At 41.8% G+C, this 13,843-nt stretch overlaps 2 protein-coding genes across 2 annotated transcripts in view; both read right to left on the reverse strand.

Annotated features, from left to right (window-relative positions):
• LOC108539829 (beta-defensin 104A) lies at nucleotides 1–4,851 on the reverse strand. The gene is made up of 2 exons (XM_017888756.1): nucleotides 4,786–4,851; nucleotides 1–213 (listed from the first exon to the last, which is right to left on the reverse strand). Exons 1-2 carry the CDS (start codon nucleotides 4,841–4,843, stop codon nucleotides 53–55), a joined length of 219 nt encoding a protein of 72 aa, XP_017744245.1. The 5' UTR covers nucleotides 4,844–4,851; the 3' UTR covers nucleotides 1–52.
• Nucleotides 4,852–11,881: 7,030 nt separating this feature from the next.
• The window catches only part of LOC108539832 (beta-defensin 106), a 3,501-nt gene continuing 1,539 nt past the window's right edge, over nucleotides 11,882–13,843 (reverse strand). The window contains exon 2 of the mRNA XM_017888769.1: nucleotides 11,882–12,130. Coding sequence (XP_017744258.1) covers nucleotides 11,982–12,130 — 149 coding nt within the window. The 3' untranslated portion in view covers nucleotides 11,882–11,981. The remainder of the gene's footprint in view (nucleotides 12,131–13,843) is intronic.

Here is a 13,843-nt window from a genome sequence, read left to right on the forward strand (position 1 = left end):
AAGCTACTGAGGTCCTGCTTCCAGCGACTCTAGGGACCAGCACTACTGCGTTTCAGGGTTTTGTACGATTCAGTAAGATCTCATCCCATTTTCTCAAACAGCATGCATAGGAGTTGGGACATCTCCCAATTTCATATTCTTTGCTTCGACATTTCTTCCGGCAGCGGGCAGTCCCATAACCACATATTCTGTCCAATTCAAATTCACTTCTCACTAGATAACAGGATATGACACTGTGATTAATTGCGCACTGGCACCAAAAGGCAAGGCTTTGGCAGAAGGTGTTTTTGGAGGGGGATAGAGAATGCTAGTGCATGGTGGTGGAGGTTTTCCTGCACCTCCATCCTCCTCCACTTTCCTAGACAATCGACTTGACCCTCTGATTCCCAATTTATTTGAAAATACACATCAGTCCATGTCACACCTATTTTCAAAATCCCTACAACAGTTTACTATGGTTTTTTGATTAAATCTCACCAAGCCTCTTACTGGGTCTCCAAAGCAATCATGATCTGATCTTGGGTCACTTTTTCAAACTCATGCTATTCCACTGTGGCCCTCACTCTGTCCATGATACCCTCGCCAGCCTCCCTTCTGTTCCGTGTGAGCTAACTCTTTGCTATCCTAGTACCTTCACGTGCACTGTCCCCTCTGCTGGAAGGTTTTTCTTCCCATACATGGATTCTTTGAACTTTTATGTCTCAACCTTAAGATCCCAATATTGGGCAAATCTTTCTCTGTCCTATTCATGTATTTAAATGCCCCAAAACTATTTTTCTCCCTATGTATTTGTTATTCTTTTACATCACCTATCACAAGTTGTAGCTATATATCTATGTATCTATATAGAGAGAGATAGATAGATACATATATAGAGAGGGAAAGAGAGAGATACATACATACCTAGATATAGATATAGATAAAGATATAGATATGTGTATATGTATGTATATTTTATTCTTTGGTATTCTCAATGGAACTATGACCTCCCGACAATGAGGCCCATGTTTATTTATGTTGCTTACCATTGTGTAACTGGTACCTGGAACATAGCCTGTTTTCCGTGAGAACCTGGTGAGGGAATGATTGCATAGACTAGACAGGAGGAAACTAGAGTGGATGCAAGTAGAGTGGAGGAAACTGGAAAGGAGCAGAATCCGGATTGTTTGGCCCTTGGCCCAGAGCAGTTTTCAGGAGACATGGATTTAGTTTCTCAGTCTCAGGGTGTGCTCTCTGAGGCTGGAAGCAGCTTTGTAAAGCTCATTATCTCACATGCCACACTGATAGGATCTCACAGAGATATCAGGAAAACCCAGAAGCAAGGCTGATGGTAGGGAGGACAGTGTAAGGTGGACGGAGAGAGCCTCGCTGGGGAGAGCTTTGCGTGAGGTTCTCTAGCAAAATCAGCAGGAGCCAGGCTCGAGGGAGGGTGTCAGAGGAACCCTGGGGAGAGGAGAGTCAGAGCTGCAGGTGGACCTCTTTGCAGAGGTCAGGGACCAAGGGTCCTAATTTCACTTGAGCCCTGAGTCCTTCTCCCCTGTTGCATCTGTTCATTTTCCACAAAGCAGCAAGGCAGGAGAACTGAGACGGGCTGCTAATCCTCGCACCAGGGTTTTATGTCTTTCCCTTGTTCTGGTAAAGAGAAGCCTCCTATTTCTGATGCTTAGGTGTCAAGATTCTTTGTCCAGGATGTGGGTGAGGACTAAAAGGAAGTTCGACCAATTCTTGTGTTTGATGGGATATTGAACGGGTTTATATTTGGAGTGGTCCCACAGTGGGTGACGAGGAAAGACTGTTTTGCTGTAACCTTCATTCAAAAGCAAGCCCTTGTGGTCACAGTACAAGGCAATGAAGAAAGGAGTGCGGTGGGCTGCAACGTGTATCATGTTGAGCGAGTATGGAGGTTGGGTAGCAGATATGTGCCTTCTGACGTATCTGTGGCAGGCCACTTTACAACCTGTAGTTATAGGAGGAAAAGGAGGACAGCATGCTTGCTCAGAGAAAACAAAGCTTAGCATTAGGGTAGAAGAAGAATAGACTAGGAAGAGAACACAACCTTTAAAATGTTAGACTGTGAGTTTTAAGCAAGCCCTCACAGACCATCTATTCAGAGATGGGAATTAAGGCTCAGAGAAGGAAAGTGACTAACCTGAGGTCACACAGCAACTTATGTGTCAAAGCTGGAACAAAAACCCAGTTGGTGTGTCTTATAGTCTGAGTAAACAGAATGCGAAAGGGAGAATACAGTCCATACACTGAGGCTGAATAATAAATATATCCTAAGCAATAAATACATTCCAGGGCAGACTACACTACACTAGTTTCTTTCTTGCATAAGCAATTTTCCTTCTCTGCTCTATAGATCCAGAAAATCTTAGGCAGGTCTCAGATCTTAGTTAGTGTAGAAAGTTTATTTTGTCAAGGTTGAGAACACACCTGTGACACAACCTCAGGAGGTCCTGAGGACATGTGTCCGAGGTGGTTTTGATACAGTTTGGTTGCTTTTATACATTTTAGGGAGACACAATACATCAACCAATACATGTAAGATTTACAATTTTTTTTTTTTTTTTTTGAGACAGAGTCTCGCTCTGTCGTCCAGGGTAGAGTGCAATGGCATGATCTCAGCTCACTGCAACCTCCACCTCTCAGATTCAAGCGATTCTCCTGCCTCAGCCTCCCAAGTAGCTGGAATGACAGACATGTACCACCATACCCAGCTAATTTTTGTATTTTTAGTAGAGACAGGGTTTAACCGTGTTGGCCAGGCCAGTCTCGAACTCCTGACCACAAGAGATCCGCAGACCTCAGCCTCACAAAATGCTGAGATTACAGGCATGAGCCACTACACCTGGCTGATTTACATTGGTTTGGTCCAGAAAGGTGGGACAATTCAAAGTGGGGGGCGGTTAGGGGGGCTGCAGTGGTACAGTGGGAGTGTGTGGCAGGTGGCCTTCCAGGCTATAGGTAAATTTAAACATTTTCTGGTTGATGATTGAGTTTGTCTAAAGACCTGGGATCAATAGACAGGAACGTTTGGGTTGCAACAAGAGGTTGTCTTGTGGAGACCAAAGTTGTATCATGCAGTTGAAGCTTTTAGCTAGCAGGCTTCAGAGAGAACAGGCTGTAAAATGTTTCTTATCAGACTTAAAGTCTGTGCTGATGTTCATGCTGGAAAGTATCATGAGGCATGTCCGACCCCCACTTCCTTTCATGGCCTGAACCAGATTAAATTTAACCAGATTAAATTAACCAGATAAAATTTTAAGAGCCCTGGCTGAGGGCCAAACCCTTTGGATGGTTGGGAAGCAGGGTTAGAATTTTATTTTTGGTTTACAGCCCCCATCCCCAGTCCCTGTGGGTATCTGACGGGTTGACAGTGTGTGACAGCCAAACTTACCCAAAGCAGGGGTGGCAGGAGAGGGGGCGGGCAGCGCATGTCATTCAATCTCACCCACTTCTGCCACTTCCCTCCCAAATCCTCTTCCTGCTAAGGGTCTTTCTCAGAATTCGACTACGGAGACCAGTCTGACCCAGTCCTTAGCAGTCAAGTGCAGGTAATGGCAGCCAGCTCTGTGGTGCATTCTTGGGGATCTGGAGGGGTCCCTGACCCAGGCTTTCCATCCCAAGATGTTCTTTGTCTTGGGATCACAGGTTGAAGAAAACCTGTTCTTTGATAAATTGCTACCATATTTTGGCAGATCTGGAACATGCTCATAGCAGAATTTCACAGAAGTGTCTTTGGGAAATGACACGGGGAGAAAGAACAAGGAAGAGTTAACCTAAACAGGTACCCTCTGAAAAAATCATTAACCCATCTGAATCACAGCAGAGGCACAGCCTGGAAGGGGAAAAAGATGGGTGCTGGGTGTCTGTCAAAGCCCCACAAAATCGACTGAGCAGCTTGGAAGAGAAGATCCGATGCCTTCTATGAGTCAAAACAATTGGTTTCGTCCCAGCACTGCTAGTCTTATTAAGCAACTATAAAAATCTTATTTTCTCTCACTTTACTATAGAGAATATTGCTCAGCTTCTTTTACATTTTGAGACTCTGTCTCAAAAGAAAAAAAAAAAAAGAATGTTGCTCAGCTTGTAAAATTAGCTGATGTGCTCTCTCATATCCATTCCAAATAGATAAGAAATATATGCTTCTAGGGACATATAATAATGTAGGAGTCAGAAGATTTCTGACCACTCAGTCCAACTTAAAAATTTGCTTAGCAGAGTTCGAAGGCACCTGCTATTTGTGTGGTCAGTAATTTATATTCTCACCTACTAAAATCACTGCATCCCCTTTAATCCTAATCATCTGACTTCATATGAAAAGTTGCAAAATTTAGGAGGATGAGTAGGTGTGCTTTCTGTGCAGAGTAAAGCTGTTCAGAAGGAGGAGGATGGGGGAAGGCATCTTATTCTACAAAATCAACAATGAATAATTACCGCTGACCTGCAATGGAACAAGCATGGCTAGTGAGTCCTCATCGCTGAGGATTCCATGAGGAATTGTTACTGTGTGTGGCCAGGGGGCCAATGACATCTAGGACTCCTGATCCCTACGTTTCTTTTTCCCTCCTTGAGCTAGTAAGCCTCGTGGCTGTAAGGTGCATACAAGGACTGCCACGTACTGCATTTTACTAATGGACCCAATGAAAACAAAGAGAAAAGGGCTGGGATTGAATAAGGTTACTCCATCCTTCAGGATTTGTTTTCTAAATCAAATGTTTTTCTTCTCCACCTATCATCCCCAGCAACTGTATACATTTCCAGCTGAGAGTCTCTTTTTACCTGGAAGATCTTGATAGAATAGAAGAGAAATGGCTAACAGCAGCACAAGTCTCTGCATAATGCTGGGGCTGCTGGCAAGAAGCAGACGGAAGTCGGAGGGAATCACCCCAGGCAGGAGCGGGGCAGGTGTATTTATGGGCAGAGGCTGTACCTGCTCCTGATTACTGAGGCTTATCAAAAGGCAGCGTTCCGTGGTGAACACTCAGGATTAGCATAGGTCAAGTCCAAGTCACTTCACTTGCTTCCCTGAATCGTTTCTGAAGCAAGAATTGGATTAGATGATTTCTAAGATACCTTCCAGCCTTGACATTCCTCGATTCTGGTGAGAGGACTTTCTCTTCCGTTTCAGTAAGTTTCAGTCAGGAGATTCTTGTTGAAACGGTGGTGTGGGTAATGGAATTGAAGTCCATCACCCCCAAGACCTCTCTGAAGTAAACATTCAAAGAAACATACAATGTCAAGGAGAAGAATGGCATGGAGCGTGGGGAGGCCATAAATGCGTGAGGGTCCCAGCACATTTCTGTGATAGAAAACATGTAGGATGAGGATGACAAGTGACAACAAGAAATACTTGATGGTGGGCACTGTCCAAGGGTGGGATGTGTAACCACAGGGCATCAGGCTGACTTAGGGCTTGGGTGAAAAGGAGGATAAGAGTGAGAAGAGAGGTTAAAAGGAGATGATTTATAGGAATGCTGTGTTTCTAACAATGGCTCCAAATAAAACATAACCTTCCTCTTTAACCTTCCAGACAGCGTATGCCCTGCCCTCAACCCAGGGTATATGCTCCCTGGATTTAACCCCAACCCCACCCCAGGCAAAACATACAGAGCATACGCTCCTGGCATTTACCCTTAGGGAAAACACCAGATAATTTTATTTTAAGAAAAAATAAAATTTTCTTAAAATAAAATAAAACGTTTTAGAGAAAGCAAAAATATCCAATCTTGGAAGCTGACATTCTTGAATAAGCTCTCCTCATTCTAGAACACAGATTAGGCAAAAGCTGACAGACATGCATTGCTTGCACATCCTAAGCAAAATCTAGCAGTCAGTGTGTCTTCCCCAGAGTTCTCACTTAGGGGAGAATGTGATAGAAAACCAGGTCTCCTTACAGGGTAACAGAATAGAATAGAAGATCAGAAATCACAAACTGTGCCAGTTTGGGTGCTCCATGAAGCATATATCAACAGGAATTAGAAAGGAAATAAATGTACTGGGAAATGCCTGTGAAAAATAAAGGGGGGCCAGGTGCAGTGCCTCATACCCGTAAATCCCAGCACTCTGGGAGGCTGAGCGAGGGAGGAGGATCATTTGAGCTCAGGGGTTTGAGTCCATCATGGACAGCATAGAGAGACCCCATCTCTACACAACAAGAAAATTAGCCAGGGATGGTGGTGTGTCCCTGTAGTCCCAGCTATTTGGGAGGCTGAGGCAGGAGGGTCTCTTGAACCCAGAAGTTCGAGGTTGCAGTAAGCTGTGATGGCACTACTGCACTCCAGTGTAGGCAATAGAGCAAAACCCTGTCTCTGAAAAAAAATAAAACAAAAATTCAAAATGAAAAGATGAAGGGGAGAGGGAGCAAGATTGAGTAGGGAAAGTCTTCAGAACATGATGTCAGTTAACACCTGTGAAAAGGTTTGGAGTCAGGGGAGCCTCAGACTGCAGTGCAGAAAATTTCAGCATTGCCAGTGGGGAACCCCAGTGCAAGACTGTCCTACACCAGCAGACATGGCCCAGCTGTAGTCCACAATGTGCTCATTCACTGACTGGAAGCAGTCAGGGCAAGAGTGGTAGCCATGGGAATCCTGCCGCAGGTTACGTAGACGCAGCAGGTGGAGGCAGTCGGATACTCTCCCCACAGCAGACACACAGCAAGCACAAACATGCGGGAGCCATGGGACCCTCCTAGCCTGCCACATGTTAGGCTTTAGTAATTTTTGATGTTGAGCCTCAAGGGAAAAAAGTCAGCTAATATTCAAGGTCATCTATGTGACCAGGATTCTGAAGAAAATTTAAAAATTCTGATGATAATAAATATTCAGTAGCTCTTCAAAAAAAAAAAAAAAAAAAAGAAGAAGAAGAAATTCATATACAGGGACTGAATAACCAAACTTCAAAAGAAATCCTATATCTTCTGAGGAGAAAAAATAAAAGCTTTATTTGCTGAGTATTTCAGAGTTCTGGTTTCGGTAACCACAAGTAAAAAGACTGAAAGTCACTACTTTAATTCTTAAAAAAAAGAAAAGAAAAGAAAGCCAAATAAAAGGAGAAATCAATGACTTTTCTTGAACCCATTAGGCAACTGAGGTCTCAGGGCAAACCCATCACCTGGAAATCTGGAGTCACAGCCGAGATGAGCTAACCTGGAATGGAAGCTCTGAGACCGTAAACTAGCAGGGACACCTACGGTAACTTTGACAACTTGCTGGAGGCTGAACGTGGACATTTAGGAGAGTGAAAAACTACTAGAGACCGTGGTCAAAGCTCTCCCTTCTCAACCCTTGCTTTCCTGGGTTTTAAACCCAGGAAGCCCCCAAGGTTATCATGGTGAAGAGCCAGAATGGAAGCCCTGGTTGCTCTGAAAGACGTGAAGAGTGATACTGTGAAACATGTCCAGAGGATTCCCCATAACAAAAGCCTCCTCCTCTGCAGGAAAAACGATTTTGCTAGAGCCGTATCCCACCTGGAGGGGAAGACGTTTCCCTACTCCAGCCCCATCTGACCTTCCTGTCTCACTTGAGGGATGGGGGTAGCTAAGAAGTTCTTGTGAGTCGGGCATGGTGACTCATGCTTGTAACCCCAGCGTTTTGGGTGGCCGAGGTGGGCGGATCACAAGGTCAGAAGTTCAAGACCAGCCTGCCCAATATGGTGAATCCCCATCTCCACTAAAAAAATTAAAAATCAGCCAGATGTGGTGGTATGCCCCTGTAGTCCCAGCTACTCGGGAGGCTGAGGCAGAAGAATCATTGAATCCCGGAGGAGGAGGTTGCAGTGAGCTTAGATCGTGCCACTATACTCCAGCCTGGTAACAGAGATAAAAAAAAAAAAGTCTCTTGGCGGTCACAGTGCAGGGACATAGGCCCAGGTAAAGATGAGATTTACTTATAAGATTAAAGAATGCTTCCTTTTCCCCTGCCTCTTTTTTGTTTGTCCCTTGCAGCTGTCTGAGACATAAGATCCTTAATATCATGCTCGGTTAGTTCCATTCAGCCATCGCCTCCATTTGCAGGCTGGACCAGGTCCCAGTATCATGTGGATAAATTGACAAAGATCAGGAAGTCATGGATTATATGCTTAAATGAGGATTCTGAATTCCTCAGCAAATTCCTGGAGGTTTTCCTTTGAGTTGGAGAAGTCTTTCACGATTTCTGTCAGTTCGGATTTTGACCAAGACATAAAGGTAATTAAAGAAGGCAGATACAGTTGATCTGAGGACCTAACTTTAGAAGGCATTTTCCTTTCTTCTCATCTTCAGAGTAGAAAGGCAGCTGAGTGAAGAGGTTGGTGGAATCAGAGTAATTAGGCAGAGGAAGAAGAGAGAAAGGAGGAAAAGAAGGCGTATTCAGAGTTGAGTGAGTCAATGTACAATTTTTTATCATCACTGATTAAAAAGCTCTTAATTTGCCTTTTGCAAAGAGTCTTTAAGAAAGGCAAGTTTTGATTTGCTTAGTCTTTTAGAAGCCTCCGCATGCCAAATAAAAAATATGTCATTTTTTTCTGAGGCATTTAAGATCACTTCTCTTTCAATGTAGCTTAAAGATGAATAACTGTTTAGGTTAAAATTTCTTCACTGTGATCACTGTAATTCTAAGTTGTCGTTAGGAAAGTTTACACATTTATTTAGAAAAACACAGGTTCCGGGTTCATAATTTTTATACATGAACGTAGCTAGAGTCCCAGATGGAGAGGTTCCAGACTACTTGGATAAGAATGAACTCATGATTCTTTGTCTTCCCCAAACCCTACCTTCTTAAGACCTTCTGTTGAACCCAGTCGAGTTTCTGTTGGATCCAGACACAGAGAGAAAGCAGTGAGTAAATGGGCTCAGCTGGTAACTCCATCTGGTTACTCATTGTCCCAGGAACCACCATCAGGGCTTCCTTGGGTCCCTCTTCTGACAATAGAACTGTTAAAAAATAAACTTAGGCACACAAAAATCTTAAAGTTTTCTTTTGAGCAGGTATCAATTTAAGAATAGGGCAGGCTCCCAGTCACAAGTCTTCTGGGGCTCAGGCAAAGAGGCATGAGGGAAAAAAAGGCTTTTATAGGGTCAAAATAGAAAAACAGCAAATAAAACATTTAATTGGTTAAAGTGGAGTAAAAGCCTTATACGAATCATTCCAGTTGACAGTCCCTTGTTAGAGGTTAGTTGGTGGTTTCTGATTGGTTAAAGTTTTCTTTTACTATTCTAACTAAGTTGGGTTTTAGTTTGTTTATGTAGAAACCGAGCATGTTGAAACTCCCTCAGTCTCATGGCCTCTCATTTAATTATTTTAACAAGAGAAATATTCTGTGTTCATATATTGGAGAATTTAACGTTAAGATATCAATTATTTACAACTTGATCTATAGATTAAATATAATCCCAATCAAACTTTTAGCAAGATATGTTGTCGATATTTCCAAACCAATTCAAAAGACCTAGGATCGTCAGTACAATACTGAAAAGAACAAGGTTGGTAGGTTGGTGGATGATACGGTTTGGTTGTGTCCCTACCCAAATCTCATCTTGGATTGTTGCCCTCATAATCCCTACGAGTCATGGGAGGGACCTGGTGGAAGGTAATTGAATCATTAGGGTGGGTTTTTTTTCTGTGCTGTTCTCATGATAATGAGTACGTCTCACAAGATCTGATGGTTTTATGAAGGGCAGTTCCCCTGCACACACTGTCTTGCCTGTCACCATGTAAGACATACCTTGCTCCTCCTTTGCCTTCTGCCACAATCGTGAGGCCTCCCCAGCTATGTGGAACCCTGAGTCCATTAAACTTCTTTTTCTCTATAAATTACCCCATCTCAGATATTTCTTTATAGCAGTGTGAAAATGGATTAATACACTGAACTTACACTACCTTATATCAAGACTCACTATAAAACTGCAATGATGAAGGCAGTGTGGGAGTGGTGAAGCAATAAATAAATAGATCAAAGAGATCAATACAACAGAATGGATAGCTCAGAAAAGACCAAAGCAACTGCTGTCTATCAAAGAAGCAAAGGTAATGTAATGGAGGAAGAACAGTCTTCTCAACAAATGATGCTTGAACAATTAGATTTCCCTATGCAAAAGAGAAGGAGAGGGAAAGAGGAGAAGAGGAAGTGCTGAAGTGGGGGAAGAGAGAGGGAGAGAGGGGGAGAAAGAGAGAGAGAGGGAGAGAGAGAGAGAGAGAGAGAGAGAGAGATGCCCTTCGATGGGGGAGTGATTAAACAAACTGTGGTTCATCCATATGCTGGAATACTGCCCAGCAATGAGAAGGAAAGAGCTATTGACACATGCAGCAACCTGGATGAATCCTCAGAAAGTGATGCTGACTGAAAAAAGCCAATCTAATAAGGATAATACATTCCGTTTATATGATATTCCTAAAAGGATAAAATTGTAGAAATGGAGAACAAATCACTTATACAAGGGTTAAGAAGGAGGTGGAGGTGTGAGGGAAGACAGAGTGACTCTGAAAGGGTAACATGAGAAGCCCTCCTGATAATGGAAATGTTATGCATCAGTGTCAATATCCTGGTTGTGATACTGCACTATGGTTTTACAAAGATGTTACTATTGAGGAAAATAGAGTAAAAGATCTGGGTATCTCTCTGTATTATTCTTATTTTTTTGGAACTATATAGGAATCTACAATTATCTCAAAATAGAAAGTGTAACTAAAACATCCTTTTCATAAAAGGGTTATTGATTATAATTGATTATAATAGAATTAAATCTATTGACTTTGAAAAATTAAAGGGGAGGTAAGGCAAGATTTCTGAGCCAGCAGGAAACCAAAACTAACTCTTAAGCATTGGAAACATGACAGGAAATTCTTACTTAAACTGAATAATTGTCTCAGTCCATTCATGCTGCTATAATAAGATCTCTTATACCGGGTGATTTGTAAACAATAGAAATTTATTACTTAGTTTTAGGGGCTGGAAGACCACCTAAAAGATTCGTTATATCCTGAGGACCCAGTTTCTGCTTCCAAGATAGCATCTTGTTGCTCAGCCTTCACATGGCTGAAGAGACAAACTCTGTGTCCTCCCATGGTGTAAGGAGCAAGGCAGCTTCTTTCAACCTCTTTTATAAGGGTGCTAATTCCATTCATGAGGGCAGGGCCCTTCAGGCTTAATCACCTCCTCGAAGGCCTCACCTCTTAATCACCACAGTGGGAGTTAGGCTTCAGCATTAATTTTGGAAGAACACATTCCCACCATAACAGTAATTTTGAGGCTTGGAATCAGAAGGTAAATTGTCAGCCAGTTCCTAGGAAAATAGTAGGCAGTGATTTGGGGAAGAAGATCTAAATCACTGGAGTTACTGAGAATCATAGAGGTGTTTGCGACCCCACTGCCTGTCAGCAAATTTTATCTCAGATTTACGTGGAGAGAACAAGTCTACAGGAAATATTTAACCAGTCCCAATTAAAGACATGGAGTCATGATGATTAATTTAGACAGGTGAGTGTGTGACACACAAAAGTCCTTGATAAACGGACTGCCCATCCATCAATTTCTCGTTCATGTAGCTATTCATGTAAATGTATGCTCATTTATGTGGGCATATGGCACGATGGTAAAAATTTTTAAAAAGTGTGCTCGTTACCTATTCATCTTCTTTCTACCTCACTTTCTCCCTTTTTTTTCTTTTATTTTGTTTACTTCTTTCATCTCAATAGGTTAGTAAGGGCCAACTGACTGAGTACAGGCTAGAGATTTGTTGATTTCTAGTCTCTTCTAGTCCTCTTTTAAGGAAAACATCATATGGCTTTGGGACAATTTCTTTACCCCAGAATGATAGAAAAACAAACCAGGATGGAGGGAGCATCAAGGTCAGGCAGTGTTGTTCTCCTCTCTAAATGAAACACTTGACAAACTGAGCAAAGACAGTCATTTATTTTTATTAAAGTGTCTGCTTACAGTAGAGGCAAGAGTAAAATGAAGCTAGGTTATGTAGGCTTCTCTGGAAACCTAAATCTTCTGCATTAATCTGTAATGTTCCCACATGGCTGGATGATCCGACAGCATTTCAGAGACTTCTGGCAGAGAGAAGTAAGTTCTTCATTTTTCCCACAATTTTTCTTGCATGTCCCTCTAAGTTTGTCGCATTTCTCATCAAAAAATGCATTCTTGGCTACACGAGGGAAGGAGCCATTTGGATTAATTCCCTTTTCAGACACGTGTGTTTACCAGATACAGTTGTATGACTAGTTGGTGAAGATTTTTTCACAAGCTGTCATAGTGCCATATTCTACCGGTAGATGAGATGGTAGGGGACCTAATTTTTATATGATATTTCAGTCTTGTAGTCACACAGGGTAAAATACCAGAAAGAATACATTTGTCTTTCAGCATTTGAGACCAAGCTGTGTAGGAGCTTTGGGAAACCTGAGCTATGGTTCTATGATCGAAATCTGTTGGGGATAATTATCAACTGGTTCCCATAAACACCCGCAGAGGTGGCTACTTTTCCTGGTGCACTCTTAGAGGCTGCTACCTGGTGAGAGTAGAGCAGGAGCTGAGACTGAGGAGCTAGCTCCAGACCAGAGCAAAGGAAGGGATAAAGATACAAGAAGAAAATGAGTTTACTGTGCTAGATGGAAACTTGCTTGGAAGGCTCAACCTAATTTCTCCTCTATATTCCACCAAAGCATCGACTGTGGAAAACTTGTGCTTTAGAGAAGAAGGGTGCAGCATGTTCGGAATGCTTTTCTAAGATTTTCTCAGTTCAGTTTGCATAGAATTCCAGTTCCCACCTTAGGGCTTTATCAGTAGCAGTCTCAAGAGCAACCTGCTTCAAGTTAAGGACAGACAGCACGTCTTACCAGGATCAACATTTTAGAGTTGCCCAATTTGTGTGTACATAATGAAGGCATCAGATGTACAGAGATTGCATTTAATGTCTATAGTATGATGTACATATATTTAATGTCAACATATAAAGGTACCTAATTCACATCTATGTAAAACTTAAGCCAGATGGATTAGTGCTAGCATTATCCAGGATGAGCACATCAGTTCATAAGTGAAAATACTCCATTATTTCAAAGCTCGATGAACTCTAGCTCTCACTGGCAGGGGTCTATGTTCTCTCTGCCCTACTGTAAGGCAGATACTAATATACTATACTATAGACTACAGTGTGGTATTCAGATAAAATCTTTTTGGTTTAGTATAGTATTATAGTATAGCTTAATATATACTGTAAAAATACTAGTATTATAGCATATACTAGTATAAAAGTATATACTATACTATATACTAGTATATAATACTACTAGTAATAATATACTAGTATAATATAGTATCTGGCCAGGCGCAGTGGCTCACACCTGTAATCCCAGCACTTTGGGAGACTGAGGCGGGTGGATCACAAGGTCAGGAGTTCGAGACCAGCCTGACCAACATGGTGAAATCCCATCTCAACTAAAATTACAAAAAATTAGCCGGGCATGGTGGCACGTGCCTGTAATCCCAGCTACTCAGGAGGCTGAGGCAGGAGAATTGCGTGAACCTGGGAGGCAGAGGTTGCAGTGCAGTGAGCCAAGATTGTGCCACTGCACTCCAGCCCAGGCAACAGAGTCTCAAAAAAAAAAAATATATATATATATAGTATATATACTAGCATAATACTATATAGTATATAATACTAGTATAATATTATACTACAATATAATATTACATTACACTATATTATACTATACTGTACTATAATATAATAATATAGTATAATACCATATCATACTAGTAAATAATTATAGTATATACTATGCTATACTATAATACTATACTAAACCAAAAAGGTTTTCTCTAAATTCTATTATAGTATAGTATTATACTATAGTAT

The sequence above is a fragment of the Rhinopithecus bieti genome, unplaced genomic scaffold, assembly GCF_001698545.2.
Source record: "Rhinopithecus bieti isolate Rb0 unplaced genomic scaffold, ASM169854v2 scaffold_2113, whole genome shotgun sequence".
Lineage (NCBI taxonomy): Eukaryota > Metazoa > Chordata > Mammalia > Primates > Cercopithecidae > Rhinopithecus > Rhinopithecus bieti.

Coding starts and splice junctions, on each gene's coding strand:
- LOC108539829 (XM_017888756.1), bottom strand. CDS start 4,843: ATGCAGAGACTTGTGCTGCTGTTAGCCATTTCTCTTCTATTCTATCAA. Junction 214..4,785: donor ATTCTATCAAGATCTTCCAG/GTAAAAAGAGAC, acceptor CCTGTTATCTAG/TGAGAAGTGAATTTGAATTG.